This window comes from Solea solea, chromosome 1 (genome assembly GCF_958295425.1).
Source record: "Solea solea chromosome 1, fSolSol10.1, whole genome shotgun sequence".
Lineage (NCBI taxonomy): Eukaryota > Metazoa > Chordata > Actinopteri > Pleuronectiformes > Soleidae > Solea > Solea solea.
The window spans coordinates 39,026,978-39,048,786 of NC_081134.1; the positions used below are offsets into that span (position 1 = coordinate 39,026,978).

General features: G+C 41.2%; 1 protein-coding gene across 1 annotated transcript; it reads left to right on the forward strand.

Moving 5' to 3' along the window:
- Nucleotides 1–288: 288 nt before the first annotated feature.
- slc51a (solute carrier family 51 subunit alpha) lies at nucleotides 289–21,588 on the forward strand. Its single transcript, XM_058649722.1, has 8 exons — nucleotides 289–521; nucleotides 16,267–16,418; nucleotides 17,328–17,401; nucleotides 17,690–17,848; nucleotides 19,153–19,264; nucleotides 19,803–19,949; nucleotides 21,082–21,187; nucleotides 21,291–21,588. The coding sequence occupies exons 1-8, from the start codon at nucleotides 446–448 to the stop codon at nucleotides 21,443–21,445; spliced, it is 981 nt and encodes a 326-aa protein (XP_058505705.1). The 5' UTR covers nucleotides 289–445; the 3' UTR covers nucleotides 21,446–21,588.
- The last annotated feature ends 221 nt before the right edge of the window (nucleotides 21,589–21,809 follow it).

Genomic DNA, 21,809 nt, shown 5'->3' on the forward strand with positions numbered 1-21,809 from the left:
ATCCTCCCTTATGACCACTGTTATTACCATGCTGTTACTTACTATTGTCACAGTGTTACTTCCTTATCAAAAGTCATTTATAACGTAAGCAAATGTCTTCAATGATTGAAATGATTCCTAATGTAAAGCTCACCTTGAATGGAGGAAAGTAAATTCTGTCCACAGGCACGTTTTTGCGTCAAATCCTCAGACTGGTGATTTGCAGACGGAGTGAAGGGGGAGAAAGGGAGGCGGGTCCGAGTGATGTTGTTTTGGGGGGGGGGGGTATTTGTTCATGGGGAGTTGCAGGACGCTGTCTTTGGACCTGTGGAGAGGAGAGGAAAGGAGCGCCAGGCACACTTTACGCACCGCGCGCCTGTGGATGTGAGCGAGGCTGAGGCTGGATATCAGTCGCCGGACAAAGTTTCTCACTTGGTTGTACTAATCCGACGAGAGGGCATTCACCATGAATAATGGATCCAACCGAACCATTGACCCGAGCTGCAGGGAGAAACCTCCTCTTGCCATGGACATCATCCTCAGTGAGTAATCACGGAGAAAACACTTCCGCTGTGATTTGATGTGATTTCTGTCTCAGCTGTAGAACAACTGTGGTAACAGTGGGGGAAAAGAGAAACTAGAAACTGGTCCAGATTGACAGAAAACCGGGACACCACTGTGGGAATTACCCCACGGCTGTGGGGACGATGGTTTCCCCCAGTTATTCAATTAGTCATCCTCATTGTCTTTGTCAACGCAAGACAAATTTATTCAATAGAACTTTTCTCACTTGGTTCAGAAATGTGCACAAACATGAGGACTTTCATACTCCTAATCCTAGTCGAGATTACATTAGGAGCCAAATTAGGAATGTATCTGTTAACATGCCAAATTCGGTTTTTAGTTTTTCAAATAAATACCTGGTTAATCCATTAATCTATCTAATTTTTAAAGCAGAGTATTTGACAGAGGTGATTTCAAAGATCATCCCACTTATTCTGTACTCCTTTTTAGAGCAGATAAATGAATGTGTTTTTCATTTTTAGTTTTGTAATTAAATTGCTGTAAAATATGTACGATAGAGTAAAAAAATACATACAATTAAATAAATGATGTTTCTTTGATCTGACCTATAGTATAGTAGCAGGTAATACACCAAGTATCTCATATTTCAGTATTTGCACTCAATGACAATTAGTGTCATTTGTTATTTATTTACTTTTTTTATTTAGTTTTTTTTACAATTTTACTTGTGTGCATGTTTACCACTTTATTATTAAAACTAAATTATGATTGAAACTAACCCAAATGTCATACAGCAAAGTAATTAAAATTAAGTAAAACACACTTAAAGCATGTTTTATTGCCTAATACTAAGTCATCTTATTAGTGCCTGCAGCTGCAAGGCATTCTAGTGAGAACCCTAGGGTTCTCACTAGAATGCCTTGCGCTGCAAGGCATCTCTTGTAATCGTGCGCGTTTATTAGGTGCCTGCAGCCACAAGGCATACTAGTCAGAACTCCCCAGAGTTCTCACTAGAATGCATTGTGCTGCGAGCACATCTTGTAATCCTACGCGTTTATTCCGCTTATTATTACGCTTCCTCCCGTTTTTTGGCACGCTACTCCTCCCGCAGCTTTGAGAAAACCCCAACACATGTTATATCAAAACGTGCGGCCTGATCGGGAATCGTGAGCTATGACTTTTCTAAGACTTTCGCGTAACCATGGCGACAGAAATCGCGAAAATGTAAAATAATTTTCACTCATTTCCACTCACACAATAATGGGAAACCGAAAACAACCAAGCCCACTTTGGAGCATCACAGTGTCGTCATACTTTAACGTAGAAACGTGGTTGGAACTTTAAACGGGTCACAAGACTTGGGACTTTTCTGACCTAAGTCAAAGTTTTGATACATGTTACGGTTTTTAAACAATCGCAGTTTACGTTTTGTACTTTTTTTCGACGTTTTCAGATTTTATAATGGGTGTGTATTGCGTTGTGTGGGCGGCAGCTAGAGTGTGCCACTCTAGCGAGATCCAGCAAAATAATCACCAAAAATTTCTAAACAAACTCTTCTCCTGCCCACAATTTTCAACCTACACTGATAATTTTTACATCAAAATGTTGCCATGGGTGTCGTGTAACCCTGTGTGTGTTTTCATGTTCATATGACTTGTAGTTTTTCTTAAAATCACCTCAAAGCGCAGACAACTCTGGTCACACTCTCCATTCACTCCCATGTTAAAATGTCTGCTTTTGAGTTCTGGAAAAATCAAGACGAGGGTGATTTTAAAACTGTGATTTCTCTGTCAATTCACGCCCGTTTGTCACAAATTTAAATGTGGGAGTTGCCGAAAGCCTCCTGACGCTCACAAACCAAAAAGTTTATCTCTATCATCAACCGTTCTTGAAATATGACAATTTTAAAACATGCTGTTTTCTCAGCTTTCTCTGCTGGTTTAGGAGAGATAGGGACAGGTGCGTGTGTGTGCGTGTGCGTGCGTGTGTGTGCGTGAAAGGAGAGGGGACTTAGGGAGGGGCGTGTAAGTCTCTCTGTATTGAATTGCTATTCTTCCACACAAAACTTTGACGTGTAACTCCTCCCACAGTTTTGAGAAAACCCCCACACATGTTATATCAAAACGTGCGTCTTGACCGGGACTGGTGTGCTATGACCATTTCCAAGTGTTTTAAGTAACCATGGCGACAACAATCGCAAAAAACTGCGATATAATACACATGAATGGGAAACTTTGAAAGGGTGACTCCACCAAAAAGTCCTTCCAAGGTGGATTGGATCCAAATAATGTTTCCCAATGACGACACATGCCGCAAGAACTGCAGGCACCCTCGAAATTTCGGCCACGGAATTGCCACTCTAGTTAGGTGCCTGCAGCCACAAGGCATACTAGTCAGAACTCCCTAGAGTTCTCACTAGAATGCATTGTGCTGCGAGCACATCTTGATATTCCAACGGCGTTTATTAGGTGCCTGCAGCCACAAGGCATACTAGTCAGAACTCCTAGAGTTCTCACTAGAATGCATTGTGCTGCGAGCACATCTTGATATTCCAACGGCGTTTATTCCGCTTGATATTACGCTTCCTCCCGTTTTTTGCCGCGCTACTCCTCCCGCAGCTTTGAGAAAACCCCAACACAAGTTATATCAAAACGTGCGCCTTGACCGGGAATCGTGAGCTATGACTTTTCTAAGACTTTCGCGTAACCATGGCGACAGAAATCGCGAAAATGTAAAATAATTTTCACTCATTTCCACTCACACAATAATGGGAAACCGAAAACAACCAAGCCCACTTTGGAGCATCACAGTGTCGTCATACTTTAACGTAGAAACGTGGTTGGAACTTTAAACGGGTCACAAGACTTGGGACTTTTCTGACCTAAGTCAAAGTTTTGATACATGTTACGGTTTTTAAACAATCGCAGTTTACGTTTTGTACTTTTTTTCGACGTTTTCAGATTTTATAATGGGTGTGTATTGCGTTGTGTAGGCGGCAGCTAGAGTGTGCCACTCTAGCGAGATCCAGCAAAATAATCACCAAAAATTTCTAAACAAACTCTTCTCCTGCCCACAATTTTCAACCTACACTGATAATTTTTACATCAAAATGTTGCCATGGGTGTCGTGTAACCCTGTGTGTGTTTTCATGTTCATATGACTTGTAGTTTTTCTTAAAATCACCTCAAAGCGCAGACAACTCTGGTCACACTCTCCATTCACTCCCATGTTAAAATGTCTGCTTTTGAGTTCTGGAAAAATCAAGACGAGGGTGATTTTAAAACTGTGATTTCTCTGTCAATTCACGCCCGTTTGTCACAAATTTAAATGTGGGAGTTGCTGAAAGCCTCCTGACGCTCACAAACCAAAAATTTTATCTCTATCATCAACCGTTCTTGAAATATGACAACTTTAAAACATGCTGTTTTCTCTGCTTTCTCTGCTGGTTTTGGAGAGATAGGGACAGGTGCGTGCGTGTGCGTGTGTGTTTGGTGTGTGCGTGTGTGTGCGTGCGTGTGTGTAAGGAGAAGAGGGGACTAGGGGAGGGGCTTATCAGTCTCTCTCTGTATTATTCCAGTCTCTCTGTATTGAATTGCTATTCTTCCACACAAAACTTTGACGTGTAACTCCTCCCACAGTTTTGAGAAAACCCCCACACATGTTATATCAAAACGTGCGTCTTGACCGGGACTTGTGTGCTATGACTATTTCAAAGTGTTTCAAGTAACCATGGCGACAAAAATCGCAAAAAACTGCGATATAATACACATGAATGGGAAACTTTATTTTATTATTAAATAAAGGGTGACTCCACCAAAAAGTCCTTCCAAGGTGGATTGGATCCAAATAATGTTTCCCAATGACGACACATGCCGCAAGAACTGCAGGCACCCTCGAAATTTCGGCCACGGAATTGCCACTCTAGTTCCGCTTATTATTCTCGCGCACTCGCAAAAGTTTGCCGCGCTTCTCCTCCCGCAGCTTTGAGAAAACCCCAACACAAGTTATATCAAAACGTGCGGCCTGATCGGGAATCGTGAGCTATGACTTTTCTAAGACTTTCGCGTAACCATGGCGACAGAAATCGCGAAAATGTAAAATAATTTCCACTCACACAATAATGGGAAACCGAAAAAACCAAGCCCACTTTGAAACATCACAGTGTCGTCATACTTTAACGCAGAAACGTGGTTGGAACTTTAAACGGGTCACAAGACTTGGGACTTTTCTGACCTAAGTCGACATTTTGATCCATGTTACGGTTTTTAAACAATCGCAGTTTACGTTTTGTACTTTTTTTTTACGCTTTCAGATTTTATAATGGGTGTGTATTGCGTTGTGTAGGCGGCAGCTAGAGTGTGCCACTCTAGCGAGATCCAGCAAAATAATCACCAAAAATTTCTAAACAAACTCTTCTCCTGCCCACAATTTTCAACCTACACTGATAATTTTTACATCAAAATGTTGCCATGGGTGTCGTGTAACCCTGTGTGTGTTTTCATGTTCATATGACTTGTAGTTTTTCTTAAAATCACCTCAAAGCGCAGAGAGTTATGGTCACACTCTCCATTCACTCCCATGTTAAAATGTCTGCTTTGGAGTTGTGGAAAAATCAACCCGAGGGTGATTTTAAAACTGTGATTTCTCAGTCAATTCACGCCCGTTTGTCCCAAATTTAAATGTGGGAGTTGCTGAAAGCCTCCTGACGCTCACAAACCAAAAATTGTATCTCTATCATCAACCGTTCTTGAAATATGACAACTTTAAAACATGCTGTTTTCTCTGCTTTCTCTGCTGGTTTTGGAGAGATAGGGACAGGTGCGTGCGTGTGCGTGCGTGTTTGGTGTGTGCGTGTGTGTGCGTGCATGTGTGTAAGGAGAAGAGGGGACTAGGGGAGGGGCTTATCAGTCTCTCTCTGTATTATTCCATACAAAACTTTGACGTGTAACTCCTCCCACAGTTTTGAGAAAACCCCCACACATGTTATATCAAAACGTGCGTCTTGACCGGGACTTGTGTGCTATGACTATTTCAAAGTGTTTCAAGTAACCATGGTGACAAAAATCGCAGAAAAATGCGATATAACTTCCACATACACATGAATGGGAAAATTTGAAAGGGTGACTCGACCAAAAAGTCCTTCCAAGGTGGATTGGATCCAAATAATGTTTCCCAATGACGACACATGCCGCAAGAACTGCAGGCACCCTCGAAATTTCGGCCACGGAATTGCCACTCTAGTTCTGCTTCTTCTTATTATTCTCGCACCCTCCCAAAAGTTTGGCACGCTACTCCTCCCGCAGTTTTGAGAAACCCCCAACACAAGTTACATCAAAACGTGCGCCTCGACCGGGAATCGTGAGCTATGACTTTTCTAAGACTTTCGCGTAACCATGGCGACAGAAATCGCGAAAATGTAAAATAATTTCCACTCACACAATAATGGGAAACCGAAAAAAACCAAGCCCGCTTTGGAGCATCACAGTGTCGTCATACTTTAACGCAGAAACGTGGTTGGAACTTTAAACGGGTCACAAGACTTGGGACTTTTCTGACCTAAGTCGACATTTTGATCCATGTTACGGTTTTTAAACAATCGCAGTTTACGTTTTGTACTTTTTTTTTACGCTTTCAGATTTTATAATGATTGTGTGAGTGGTCTGTGAAGTGTGTGGGCGGATCGCTAGAGTGGCCCACTCTAGCGAGATCCAGCAAAATAATCACCAAAAATTCCTAAACAAACTCCTCTCCTGCCCACAATTTCCAACCTACACTGATAATTTTTACATCAAAACGTTGCCATGGGTGTCGTGTAACCCTGTGTGTGTTTTCATGTTCATATGACTTGTAGTTTTTCTTAAAATCACCTCAAAGCGCAGACAACTCCAGTCACACTCTACATTCACTCCCATGTTAAAATGTCTGCTTTTGAGTTCTGGAAAAATCAAGACGAGGGTGATTTTAAAACTGTGATTTCTCTGTCAATTCAAGCCCGTTTGTCACAAATTTAAATTTGGGAGTTGCTGAAAGCCTCCTGACGCTCACAAACCAAAAATTGTATCTCTATCATCAACGGTTCTTGAAATATGACAACTTTAAAACATGCTGTTTTCTCTGCTTTCTCTGCTGGTTTAGGAGAGATAGGGACAGGTGCGTGTGTGTGCGTGTGCGTGCGTGTGTGTGCGTGAAAGGAGAGGGGACTTAGGGAGGGGCGTGTAAGTCTCTCTGTATTGAATTGCTATTCTTCCACACAAAACTTTGACGTGTAACTCCTCCCAGAGTTTTGAGAAAACCCCCACACATGTTATATCAAAACGTGCGTCTTGACCGGGACTGGTGTGCTATGATTTTTCTAAGCGTTTCGAGTTACCATGGCAACAAAAATCGCAAAAAACTGCGATATAACTTCCACATACACATGAATGGGAAACTTTATTTTATTATTAAATAAAGGGTGACTCCACCAAAAAGTCCTTCCAAGGTGGATTGGATCCAAATAATGTTTCCCAATGACGACACATGCCGCAAGAACTGCAGGCACCCTCGAAATTTCGGCCACGGAATTGCCACTCTAGTTAGTGCCTGCAGCCGCAAGGCATACTAGTCAGAACTCCCTAGAGTTCTCACTAGAATGCATTGCTGCTGCAAGCATCTCTTGTAATCCTGCGCGTTTATTAGGTGCCTGCAGCCACAAGGCATACTAGTCAGAACTCCTAGAGTTCTCACTAGAATGCATTGTGCTGCGAGCACATCTTGTAATCCTGCGCGTTTATTCCGCTTATTATTCCCGCGCCCCGCCAAAAGTTTGGCACGCTACTCCTCCCGCAGTTTTGAGAAAACCCCAACACAAGTTATATCAAAACGTGCGCCTTGACCGGGAATCGTGTGCTATGACTTTTCTAAGACTTTCGCGTAACCATGGCGACAGAAATCGCGAAAATGTAAAATAATTTCCACTCACACAATAATGGGAAACCGAAAACAACCAAGCCCACTTTGGAGCATCACAGTGTCGTCATACTTTAACGTAGAAACGTGGTTGGAACTTTAAACGGGTCACAAGACTTGGGACTTTTCTGACCTAAGTCAAAGTTTTGATACATGTTACGGTTTTTAAACAATCGCAGTTTACGTTTTGTACTTTTTTTCGACGTTTTCAGATTTTATAATGGGTGTGTATTGCGTTGTGTAGGCGGCAGCTAGAGTGTGCCACTCTAGCGAGATCCAGCAAAATAATCACCAAAAATTTCTAAACAAACTCTTCTCCTGCCCACAATTTTCAACCTACACTGATAATTTTTACATCAAAATGTTGCCATGGGTGTCGTGTAACCCTGTGCGTGTTTTCATGTTCATATGACTTGTAGTTTTTCTTAAAATCACCTCAAAGCGCAGACAACTCTGGTCACACTCTCCATTCACTCCCATGTTAAAATGTCTGCTTTTGAGTTCTGGAAAAATCAAGACGAGGGTGATTTTAAAACTGTGATTTCTCTGTCAATTCACGTCCGTTTGTCACAAATTTAAATGTGGGAGTTGCTGAAAGCCTCCTGACGCTCACAAACCAAAAATGATATCTCTATCATCAACCGTTCTTGAAATATGACAATTTTAAAACATGCTGTTTTCTCAGCTTTCTCTGCTGGTTTAGGAGAGATAGGGACAGGTGCGTGTGTGTGCGTGTGCGTGCGTGTGTGTGCGTGAAAGGAGAGGGGACTTAGGGAGGGGCGTGTAAGTCTCTCTGTATTGAATTGCTATTCTTCCACACAAAACTTTGACGTGTAACTCCTCCCACAGTTTTGAGAAAACCCCCACACATGTTATATCAAAACGTGCGTCTTGACCGGGACTTGTGTGCTATGACTATTTCAAAGTGTTTCAAGTAACCATGGCGACAAAAATCGCAAAAAACTGCGATATAACTTCCACATACACATGAATGGGAAACTTTATTTTATTATTAAATAAAGGGTGACTCCACCAAAAAGTCCTTCCAAGGTGGATTGGATCCAAATAATGTTTCCCAATGACGACACATGCCGCAAGAACTGCAGGCACCCTCGAAATTTCGGCCACGGAATTGCCACTCTAGTTAGGTGCCTGCAGCCACAAGGCATACTAGTCAGAACTCCTAGAGTTCTCACTAGAATGCATTGTGCTGCGAGCACATCTTGTAATCCTGCGCGTTTATTCCGCTTATTATTCCCGCGCCCCGCCAAAAGTTTGGCACGCTACTCCTCCCGCAGTTTTGAGAAAACCCCAACACAAGTTATATCAAAACGTGCGCCTTGACCGGGAATCGTGTGCTATGACTTTTCTAAGACTTTCGCGTAACCATGGCGACAGAAATCGCGAAAATGTAAAATAATTTCCACTCACACAATAATGGGAAACCGAAAACAACCAAGCCCACTTTGGAGCATCACAGTGTCGTCATACTTTAACGTAGAAACGTGGTTGGAACTTTAAACGGGTCACAAGACTTGGGACTTTTCTGACCTAAGTCAAAGTTTTGATACATGTTACGGTTTTTAAACAATCGCAGTTTACGTTTTGTACTTTTTTTCGACGTTTTCAGATTTTATAATGGGTGTGTATTGCGTTGTGTAGGCGGCAGCTAGAGTGTGCCACTCTAGCGAGATCCAGCAAAATAATCACCAAAAATTTCTAAACAAACTCTTCTCCTGCCCACAATTTTCAACCTACACTGATAATTTTTACATCAAAATGTTGCCATGGGTGTCGTGTAACCCTGTGCGTGTTTTCATGTTCATATGACTTGTAGTTTTTCTTAAAATCACCTCAAAGCGCAGACAACTCTGGTCACACTCTCCATTCACTCCCATGTTAAAATGTCTGCTTTTGAGTTCTGGAAAAATCAAGACGAGGGTGATTTTAAAACTGTGATTTCTCTGTCAATTCACGTCCGTTTGTCACAAATTTAAATGTGGGAGTTGCTGAAAGCCTCCTGACGCTCACAAACCAAAAATGATATCTCTATCATCAACCGTTCTTGAAATATGACAATTTTAAAACATGCTGTTTTCTCAGCTTTCTCTGCTGGTTTAGGAGAGATAGGGACAGGTGCGTGTGTGTGCGTGTGCGTGCGTGTGTGTGCGTGAAAGGAGAGGGGACTTAGGGAGGGGCGTGTAAGTCTCTCTGTATTGAATTGCTATTCTTCCACACAAAACTTTGACGTGTAACTCCTCCCACAGTTTTGAGAAAACCCCCACACATGTTATATCAAAACGTGCGTCTTGACCGGGACTTGTGTGCTATGACTATTTCAAAGTGTTTCAAGTAACCATGGCGACAAAAATCGCAAAAAACTGCGATATAACTTCCACATACACATGAATGGGAAACTTTATTTTATTATTAAATAAAGGGTGACTCCACCAAAAAGTCCTTCCAAGGTGGATTGGATCCAAATAATGTTTCCCAATGACGACACATGCCGCAAGAACTGCAGGCACCCTCGAAATTTCGGCCACGGAATTGCCACTCTAGTTAGGTGCCTGCAGCCACAAGGCATACTAGTCAGAACTCCTAGAGTTCTCACTAGAATGCATTGTGCTGCGAGCACATCTTGTAATCCTGCGCGTTTATTCCGCTTGATATTCTCGCGCCCCGCCAAAAGTTTGGCACGCTACTCCTCCCGCAGTTTTGAGAAAACCCCAACACAAGTTATATCAAAACGTGCGCCTTGACCGGGAATCGTGTGCTATGACTTTTCTAAGACTTTCGCGTAACCATGGCGACAGAAATCGCGAAAATGTAAAATAATTTCCACTCACACAATAATGGGAAACCGAAAAAAACCAAGCCACTTTGGAGCATCACAGTGTCGTCATACTTTAACGTAGAAACGTGGTTGGAACTTTAAACGGGTCACAAGACTTGGGACTTTTCTGACCTAAGTCAAAGTTTTGATACATGTTACGGTTTTTAAACAATCGCAGTTTACGTTTTGTACTTTTTTTTTACGCTTTCAGATTTTATAATGGGTGTGTATTGCGTTGTGTAGGCGGCAGCTAGAGTGTGCCACTCTAGCGAGATCCAGCAAAATAATCACCAAAAATTTCTAAACAAACTCTTCTCCTGCCCACAATTTTCAACCTACACTGATAATTTTTACATCAAAATGTTGCCATGGGTGTCGTGTAACCCTGTGTGTGTTTTCATGTTCATATGACTTGTAGTTTTTCTTAAAATCACCTCAAAGCGCAGACAACTCTGGTCACACTCTCCATTCACTCCCATGTTAAAATGTCTGCTTTTGAGTTCTGGAAAAATCAAGACGAGGGTGATTTTAAAACTGTGATTTCTCAGTCAATTCAAGCCCGTTTGTCACAAATTTTGAGATGGGAGTTGCTGAAAGCCTCCTGACGCTCACAAACCAAAAATTGTATCTCTATCGTCAACCGTTCTTGAAATATGACAACTTTAAAACATGCTGTTTTCTCTGCTTTCTCTGCTGGTTTAGGAGAGATAGGGACAGGTGCGTGTGTGTGCGTGCGTGTTTGGTGTGTGCGTGTGTGTGCGTGCGTGTGTGTAAGGAGAAGAGGGGACTAGGGGAGGGGCTTATCAGTCTCTCTCTGTATTATTCCATACAAAACTTTGACGTGTAACTCCTCCCACAGTTTTGAGAAAACCCCCACACATGTTATATCAAAACGTGCGTCTTGACCGGGACTTGTGTGCTATGACTATTTCAAAGTGTTTCAAGTAACCATGGCGACAACAATCGCAAAAAACTGCGATATAATACACATGAATGGGAAACTTTATTTTATTATTAAATAAAGGGTGACTCCACCGAAAAGTCCTTCCAAGGTGGATTGGATCCAAATAATGTTTCCCAATGACGACACATGCCGCAAGAACTGCAGGCACCCTCGAAATTTCGGCCACGGAATTGCCACTCTAGTTCTGCTTCTTCTTCTCGCGCCCCCAAAAAGTTTGGCACGCTACTCCTCCCGCAGCTTTGAGAAAACCCCAACACAAGTTACATCAAAACGTGCGCCTTGACCGGGAATGGTGTGCTATGACTTTTCTAAGACTTTCGCGTAACCATGGCGACAGAAATCGCGAAAATGTAAAATAATTTCCACTCACACAATAATGGGAAACCGAAAAAAACCAAGCCCACTTTGGAGCATCACAGTGTCGTCATACTTTAACGTAGAAACGTGGTTGGAACTTTAAACGGGTCACAAGACTTGGGACTTTTCTGACCTAAGTCAAAGTTTTGATACATGTTACGGTTTTTAAACAATCGCAGTTTACGTTTTGTACTTTTTTTTTACGTTTTCAGATTTTATAATGATTGTGTGAGTGGTCTGGAAAGTGTGGGGGCGGATCGCTAGAGTGTGCCACTCTAGCGAGATCCAGCAAAATAATCACCAAAAATTCCTAAACAAACTCCTCTCCTGCCCACAATTTCCAACCTACACTGATAATTTTTACATCAAAACGTTGCCATGGGTGTCGTGTAACCCTGTGTGTGTTTTCATGTTCATATGACTTGTAGTTTTTCTTAAAATCACCTCAAAGCGCAGACAACTCCAGTCACACTCTACATTCACTCCCATGTTAAAATGTCTGCTTTTGAGTTCTGGGAAAATCAAGACGAGGGTGATTTTAAAACTGTGATTTCTCTGTCAATTCTTGCCCGTTTGTCACAAATTTAAATGTGGGAGTTGCCGAAAGCCTCCTGACGCTCACAAACCAAAAATTTTATCTCTATCATCAACCGTTCTTGAAATATGACAACTTTAAAACATGCTGTTTTCTCTGCTTTCTCTGCTGGTTTTGGAGAGATAGGGACAGGTGCGTGCGTGTGCGTGCGTGTTTGGTGTGTGCGTGTGTGTGCGTGCGTGTGTGTAAGGAGAAGAGGGGACTAGGGGAGGGGCTTATCAGTCTCTCTGTATTCTTCCATACAAAACTTTGACGTTTAACTCCTCCCACAGTTTTGAGAAAACCCCCACACATGTTATATCAAAACGTGCGTCTTGACCGGGACTTGTGTGCTATGACTATTTCAAAGTGTTTCAAGTAACCATGGCGACAAAAATCGCAAAAAACTGCGATATAATACACATGAATGGGAAACTTTGAAAGGGTGACTCCACCAAAAAGTCCTTCCAAGGTGGATTGGATCCAAATAATGTTTCCCAATGACGACACATGCCGCAAGAACTGCAGGCACCCTCGAAATTTCGGCCACGGAATTGCCACTCTAGTTCTGCTTTTTATTCTCGCGCCCTCCCGTTATTTCGGCACGCTACTCCTCCTGCATCTTTGAGAAACCCCCAACACAAGTTATATCAAAATGTGCGCCTTGACCGGGAATGGTGTGCTATGACTTTTCTAAGATTTTCATATAACCATTGGGATAATATTTACAAAAAACTGAACAAAAATTAACATTGAAGTGGATGGGAGACCGAAAAAAACCAAGCCCGCTTTGGAGCATCACAGTGTCGTCATACTTTAACGTAGAAACGTGGTTGGAAGTTTAAACGGGTCACAAGACTTGGGACTTTTCTGACCTAAGTCGACATTTTGATACATGTTACGGTTTTTGAACTATCGCAGTTTAAGTTTTGTACTTTTTTTCAAAGCTTTCTGATTTTATAATGGGTGTGTGTGTGGTCGTTAGGTGTGAGCTAGAGTGACACACTCTAGCAAGATCCAGCAAAATAATCAGAAAAACTTCTAAACAAACTCTTCTCCTGCCCACAATTTCCAACCTACAGAGACAATTTTTACATCAAAATGTTGCCATGGTTGTCGTCTAACCCTGTGTGTGTTTGTCATGTTCATATGACTTGTAGTTTTTCTTAAAATCACCTCAAAGCACAGAGAACTCTGGTCACAGTCTCAATTCACTCCCATGTTAAAATGTCTGCTTTGGAGTTGTGGAAAATCAAGATGAGGGTGATTTTAAAACTGTGATTTCTCTGTCAATTCACGCCCGTTTGTCACAAATTTTGAGATGGGAGCTGCTGAAAGCCTCCTGGCGCTCACAAACCAAAAATTTTATCTCTATCATCAACCGTTCTTGAGATATGACAACTTTAAAACATGCTGTTTTCTCTGTGAGAATGGGAAACAGAGGGAATTGTGAATCTCTCTCTCTCCCTCTCTCCTGTCACTCCAGCAGTTTGCCCCGCCCCCTCCTCTGCCGGCCCTGATTACACACACCTGCTGACAATTAAGCCATGTGGACTATAAAAACTCCCTGTTCCCCTGTTTCAGTGCCAGTGTGTTTTCGTCCATGCCTGATCACCCGAGCTCCTCGTCACAGCCACAGAATCCTCGTTTTTGATCCTCTTGGTGAGCGATGCTTTATTTTGTAAGTTTTCTTATCATAGCCTGTTAGCTGATACCTTAGTAAAGATTTATAGCTTTTGTTTTCCTCCTTGGGAGAGATTTTTTGTTTGTTAATTTTCACAGCCTTTTAGGAACTCCAATCACTAGGCTTGTGACTTACCTTTTATTAGTTAGATCCAATCATTTAGATTGCGTTTTGTTTTTTATCTCATTCTTAGTTGGTTAAGGATCGCCAATCATTAGGATTGTGCTTTTGAGTTAGCTTTTGTTTTGAAGTGTTTAGAGCCGTGTTTTCCTCCGTTTGGAGAGTTTTCTGTTTAAGTTTTACATGATAACCTTAGTCCGAGTATGTTTCCTCTTCGGAGTGATTTTTTTGTTCCGCGTTTATAGTTCCACAACGTTTCTCTTGTAGAGCGTTGCGCTCGCAATTTGTTATAGGTTTTCATAGCCACGCTTTTGTTTTTCCTCAGTAAAGAGGATCTGCCTTGAGAATTGTTTACGAGTGCCAATAAAGACAATTAAAAGGCCTCTGCGTCTGAGTCCTCTCTGATCCGTCTTGTTATCTCCTCTAAAACTTGGTGTTTTTAAAGGGTGAGTCCACCAAAATACCACTCTGTCTAAATGCTTTTAAAGGTTCAATCCACATTTTTAGATTTTATAACGCAGGTGTTCGGGAGGGGGAGGGGGCATCAGGGAGTGGGAGGGGTTTATGAGTTCTCTTTCAAAGGGTGATTCCACCAAAATACCACTCAATCCTTTACCAGCACAAGTCCTGCACGCGAAGACACATGCCGCAAGAACTGCAGGCACACTCGAAATTTCGGCACGGAATTGCGGAAATCTAGTATTCATTTTAATAAACAATAATTGTAATCTCTACAATTTCCCAGCCAATATACAGTCATGTCAACCAAAGACAAAACAAATGACTGAACTTGAATGCCAAAGACGTGCTTTGGGTAATTTTAGAAATAGTGTCAGTGGTGGAAATGTTGGTCACACCTATTTGAAAATAAATACAAAGGATCCACATTAATTAATGTTCCTATATGTCTGGATCATGTTTGGTTAATGTATACAATTGAGGATGTAGTTGGAGACACATTACACTAAGTGACCTTTTTAAAAAATCATCACACCACATTTTGGTTTCTGTCTATTATCAGCTTTTTCTTTTTTGTCACCTCAACCTGACATTATGTGGACCTTGTATTCACGGGCTGGCAGGTTAAAGACTGCTTAATGTCCAGTTCAACTGATTTTTTCATTGAAGATCAATTCATCATCTCTCTTTTAATGTCTTAAAAAAAGAAACGTTCTTAATGCACATTTGAAAGCCACTTTTGTTTGTCACATGGCGCATAGTACAGTGGCCCCCGATGGTCAACTTAAATCACATCATGTGCAATAATTATTACAATACACTAGAGCTGCAACTAACGATTATTTCCCGGATTAATCGAGTAACCTTTTGGTCCATAAAATGTCAGGAAACAATCAGAAATGTTGTGGTTGTTGTTTTAATCATGAAAAAAAAGCTTCAAACCGATTAATGGATTATCAAAATAGTTTTAGTAATCAATTAGTCTTGGTTGTGCAGTTGGTGAAGTGTGCCGTTGACCCAACCACTGAGAACGGTTTTGACCGGGTCCGTCTGATTACACTCATCCACTCACTGAGCGATGAAGTCGATGATGTTTGACTCCTCCTGTCTTGGGAAAGTTTGTTTGCCCATCAAACATCAAGGATGTTTATGTTTCACATACTGACTTTACCGTGGCGCCATAATGACTTTGGATTCTTGCAAATAAATGACGCGATTGTCATAAAACCCAAGGGCAACATGCTGAAACCATTGACTCAACCTATCCTGTTTCATTTCAAGAAAAACTCCTGCTTTGTCATCACCTTTCCTCCTTTTTCTAAAGAACTAGTTTGCACAATTCAATGGGAGACACATGTCTCCTGGTAAGTGATTCTCTGCAAGCTGCTTCCTATGCATGGCCCCACTCACACCATAACTGACTTCCTTCATCATAATTTGACTTTTATGAAGGAATAATGAACCTCAGCATTGTTTTTATATGGTTCTGAAGATCATGATCATCATCTGTAGCAACTCTGCTGCTTTTGATTACACTGTTTACACTCGGACTGCATATTACTTCAAAATGAAATTTTATTAAATATTTCTGAAGGTGGTTTAAAATGTTAGAGCATGCTTTTGCTCTACTGTTTCCAGTGTAACCACATTGTAGTGTTTTCCAATGTGCATCCAACTACAAGCTGCAGGAGCATCAGGACACCGCCGGCTTATATATTAACACGCTGTCAATGAGTTTGAGTTATGTTTGTTCCAATATTTGTTTCCATGTGTTGCCAGTGGGAAAAGCTCTGCTTTAACCTTCTCGTCATTGTCTGCAGAGTTGGACATCTTTGGCATCATCCTGTACTCCATCCTCACCTTCATGGCAGCTGTGTCCGTGCTGCTCTTCATAGAAGAATGCATCTACGTCTATAGGAAAGTGCCGTCCAATAAGAAGAGCGTGATCATCTGGGTGAATGGGGCAGCACCGGTAAGACTATCACACACACAGCTTCATACAAAAAGACAACATACACTATGTGGACTAAGTATTTGGCCACACCTGTTTGGCTTTGGGCTAGAACCCTTATCTCCAACGAAGGAAAATCTTCATGCTTCAGCAGACCAAGATTTTTTGGACAATGTTATGCTTCCAACAGTTCCAGTTTGGGCCCTTTTCTAGTCCAACGTGACTGTGTCCCAGAGCACAAAGCAAGGACTTTAAAGACATGGTTGGTTTGGCAAGTTTGATGTGGAGGACCTGACTGGCCTGCACAGAGCCCTGAGCACCTTCGGGATGAACTGGCACAGACATTGTGAGCCAGGCCTTCTCGTCCAACATCACTGCCTGACTTCTTAAATGCTCTACAGAATGACTGAAGCACAAATTCCCATAGAAACAACCTCGAAATTTTAAGGAAAGTCTTGCAAGTGTGGATGCTGTTTTCGCTCCATAAAAAAAGTCCTGTATACTGTATGTATTAATTTTAGTCCCTATTGGTGTAATGGTCAAGCGTCCAAATACTTTTGTCCATATGGTGTACGTTAGTCAGATCCAGTCCAATTGTATTTAAGTACTGTACATGGAGGCAGTCTCAGCGTTCATGTATTCATTGTCTACCTCCACGTGAGGTTCATGGGGGGCGGCTTAGGGCGAGAGGTGGGGTGCACCCTGGACAGGTCACCAATCCATCACAGGGAAACATTGAGAGACGCACAAACCACGCACACACAGGGAGAACATGCAAACTCCACACAGAAAGGCACAGATCAGGATGCAAACCAGCAGCCTTCATGCTGTGAGGCAACAGTTCGATGTCAGTCATTGTAAAACAGTGTACATTTCAAATACCCCAGATAAATCATACGTTCTCATGGCACCAACTTCTCTCTTTTCCAGGTGATCGCCACCATGTCGTGTCTGGGAATGTGGATCCCGAGAGCTACCATGTTTACTGATATGTTCTCCGCCTGGTGGGTTCCCTCCGTTCTCACTTTCCCTCTCTCACAGTGCTGTGTGTTATTTCACTGACACAGCCCCACAGTGATAGATCACACTTGGGAAATTTGACCCTCATTACCTGCCAAGAGCTTTATGAAAAACATTCAGTTTCGTTATGTTCTCTGGACCCTCTATTGTTCGTCCGTTTTCACATGTTTTGTCTTTTTTCTTTCCTTCTTTCTTTCTTCTTCGCACCTCCTCTTCCTCACTTTCTAATTTGTTTTTTTTTCCCTGCCTTTCCTTCTCTTATCTGGTCATAGCTACTTTGCCATTGTGGTTTTCAAGTTCCTGATCCTGATGCTGGAGGAGGTGGGTGGCGATCAGGCTTTCCTGAAGCGCGCCGCGAGACACAAACTGAAGATCAGCACAGGGCCGTGCTGCTGCTGCTGCCTCTGCCTGCCGTTCGCCGCCATCACACGGTAAACATACAGCTTTATTTCTGCCTTAAAACCTGAAATAAAGACGAATTGTGCCCAATAACACCTTAGGTGTGAGGAACACACAGCAGATCAGAAGAAATGAAGTGATGGCAGAAGGACACACCTCCTAACATGGTGGTCTTAAACCATGAAACCATCTTTGAGGCAAGAGTTTATAGTCAATACTGTAAGAGATGTGTCCTTTAAGTTAAGAATCTCTGTACATAAACTGAACATAGTTTATATAATGATGTTTTCATTAGTGTTGTTGTCACTTGAAAATTACAAACCATAGGACAAATCAAGTACAGGCTCTGGTGACTTTTTATATTGTTATTCTATAGTCTCTCATATGTATTTACTATATATATACTTTTAAATCCCACACACAGGTCCTCTGATATAGAAAGACATTGTGCATAAATGACTCATAACAGGTTCAACCCATATTTTACTGTTTTGATTTAATTACCAGACCAGAAGAAACTGCAACGACTAAATTCTTACTAAATTAATCAATTAAAAGTAAATTAATGAGGGCATTTTGGCAATCACACTCAGCAATCGCTTTCACATGAAATGAACTCAATTTGTCAAACAGCAACTTGAAATCTCACTCGAAATATTTGCAGTTCACAAAGGGACATGGCCAGACTAGAAATGAGTGAAAATTAAAACCAGTAATAAATATACAACTTCCATATGATAAATATGTACACATGAAAAGCTTAAGTGTCAACATGGAAGGTTGTGCTTTTACATCTGTCTCAGCACTGTTTCTTGCTACCGCCGCACAATAAAAACACAAATATTTGAAGGACAACAATGCTTCTGTTGAACACATTTGCACATGTTTTTAACACTGTGCTACTTGTCAGTAATATTGGCTAATCCCCACATTAGTGGCCTGGTTACTGGAACATCTTGCACGGCTAATTGAACACAGATTCACTCTGATGTAATGTTTGGGGATTGTGTCAACCCACTGAGTACAGTTTTACTGGATTCTGTTACTGCAAGCTGAAGGCACTCCCACTCACTGCTCATGTGATATACAGTATGTTCTGTAGAAAATGAAAGTCTGCCTGTGGCACACAATGCTGATGGGAAACACCACAGCAGAAAAGAGGGACAATCGGTATTGTTTCATATCGGTAAAGTTTTAGTCTATTCTGTTCCAAACATCCTGTTCTGCTGATCGAGGAAAGCCACGGGCCAGCGGTTCATTCCGTAATCAAGTTCAACAAGTCTGAAAAAGAGATTTCGTGACTACCATGAAACAACTTCCTCTTTTTAAACTCCAGGCGCTCGCTCTTCCTGCTCAAACTTGGCTCCTTCCAGTTTGCTCTCCTGAAGACTGTCTTCACCATCCTCTCCATTGTCCTCTGGACCAACGGCACCTTTGATGTGGCTGACGTGAGTTGATTACACTGGAAATTCTGGGTGGCATCCCTTCGCGCTATTGTGGCATCCCTTTCAGCGTTATTAAATGTATTCATTGTGCCAGCTTTTTGTCGTGAAAGTATGGAGCCCCGCCTCCCACTACGTATGGAAGTTGTTCCTGACAATTACAGTGGTGATTTTGCATTAAGGCAGCCATGTTATGTTCAAAAGCACATTTATTTTTCATATGTACACTCACCAGCCACTTTATTAGGCACACCTGTTCAACTGCTTGTATCTAACCTAATCAGCCAATGACACAGCAGTAGGCATGTAGATATGGACCTGCTTTAGTTCAAACTGAACATCAGAATGGCGAAGAAAGTGACTTTGAACATTGTTGGAAAACCTGTGAGTGTATATGATGATTTACAGTAAATACAGAAATGTAGATGAATTTAATGAAGTGTAAAAAAAAACAAAAACACAATCACTCCCTTGTCTATCTCCTTCCTACCTTCATTCTCTCAATTTGTCTCTTTCCTCCTCTGCATGTGCGACATCATTCCAGTTGGAAATAACAGGATCTGCCATATGGATCAACCCGTTTGTCGGCATTTTGACCATCATAGCCCTGTGGCCTGTAGCAATCATGTTCATGCACCTGAGAGTTACTCTACGGACGCTAAAGATCGTTCCCAAGTATGCAATGTACCAGGTGAGTCCCTCCCAGAGGAAGCACATAGTGTCGGCACATAAGAGGACTGTGTACACGTGGTTTATACAGTAAATCAGCTCAGCTGTTTAATCTTGCAAGGCATACTTTCTCCTCACATGATTATTGCACACACATACAGTCATATGTCAGCAATACTAAAATTAAAGTCATGAACTTATTACTCACAACTTCAATGTTATGACAAAAGGTTAGTGCATGATTGTTCATCAGTTCACAGAAGAGTGTTTCTAACAATTATAGTTAACGAAAACGAATGCAATAACGAAAACTAAAATTGAGAAAACATTTCGGTTCACTGAAGTAAAAATAAGAGAGTTTTGTTTTGTTTTTGTTTTTAAAAAAAAACAACAACAATAACTAACTGAAACAGAATTGTGTTTTTATAAAACTAACTACAACTAACTAAAATTGTAGCGAAAATGTGTGTCTTTGTAAATGAATTTTGGGTTCATATGAAGTGTATTTATTTTTTCTCTGCCGGCAATTTTGAAAAGTTTCATTTAATTCATTTATGATAAAATGTTTTCAATTAGTTTACAAAGTGGGACATAAGGCTGTGCAAGTTAAACGTTATGTTGTTGTTAGTTGCTGTGTCTCATGAGGGTTATCTATTATTATTATTATTATTATTATTATTATTATTATTTATGTTATGTTCATGTGTGTCTTTAGTCTGTTGGCTGTTTGATTTTTAACTTTCACACTAACTGCATCCACTCTCAGCAGTATGACGCACATTTTACACTTCAGTCTACTTTCTTGTAGACTGTTATATTAGATTCAGGGATGGTTGTTCATTTGTCTAATATATTCTTTTTCAAATGGCCTCTTTTGCTGGGTTTTTATGACACACAATACTTATTATGACCTTTTTTTGACTCTTACACCTGGAAAACTAAACTAAAACTAAGCATTTACAAAAATAAAAACTAATAAAAACTCGCTGTGCTCATTTTAAAAACAAAAAGTCAAAACTAAATAAATAGTACAACTAATGAAAAATCCAAAGCTATTATAAAGTAAACGCCCCTATCCAATAACATGTCAGGTTATAGGGCTTTCATAAAGCTTTACAGGATTTTCACAACAGTGTGTGTGTGTGTGTGTGTAGCTGGTGCTGATCCTGAGTCAGCTGCAAACGGCTATCATCAACATCTTGGCGTTAAACGGAACCATCGCTTGCACGCCGCCGTTCTCCGCAGCAGCCAGAGGATACAGTGAGTCAACAGTGATTCAGTGGAAGTACTGAGAGACAGTCTCCTTTGACCTTCTCACCGCTTTGACTTTCTTTTTTTTTTTTTTTTCCTTTCTTTATCACAGTGATGAGTCAGCAGCTGTTGATCCTGGAAATGTTCATCATCAAACTGGTGACTCGGCTGCTGTACCGACGACACTACGACCCTTTACCTGAGGAAGAAGAAGAACATGACGACAATGAAAACACCAAGATGGTTGCAGTGCCTGCGTCTGCATGATAACTGTGTGTGTGTGTGTGTGTGTGTTTGTGCGTGCGTGTGTGCGTGCGTGTGTGTGTGCATGTGTGCATGTCATTTTTATTTTTCTGCATTTATTTGATCAAGAGATATATAATAAATATAATAAATATGAATTAAACCAATAGACTAATCATGTGGGCATTCAGTATGGATCGAAATTAATTAGCATGTTTACCAAAACAAAAATCACAAAAGATCACAAATGTTTAGCAAGAGGCAGATGCTATACATTCATTCTTTATTATACAGGTAAAAAAAAAAAAAAACTACGTAAAAGAAAAACAGGAGCATTTATGTATTTACTCAGTCATATCACTCTCAACAGGGTTTGTTTTCTCGGCAT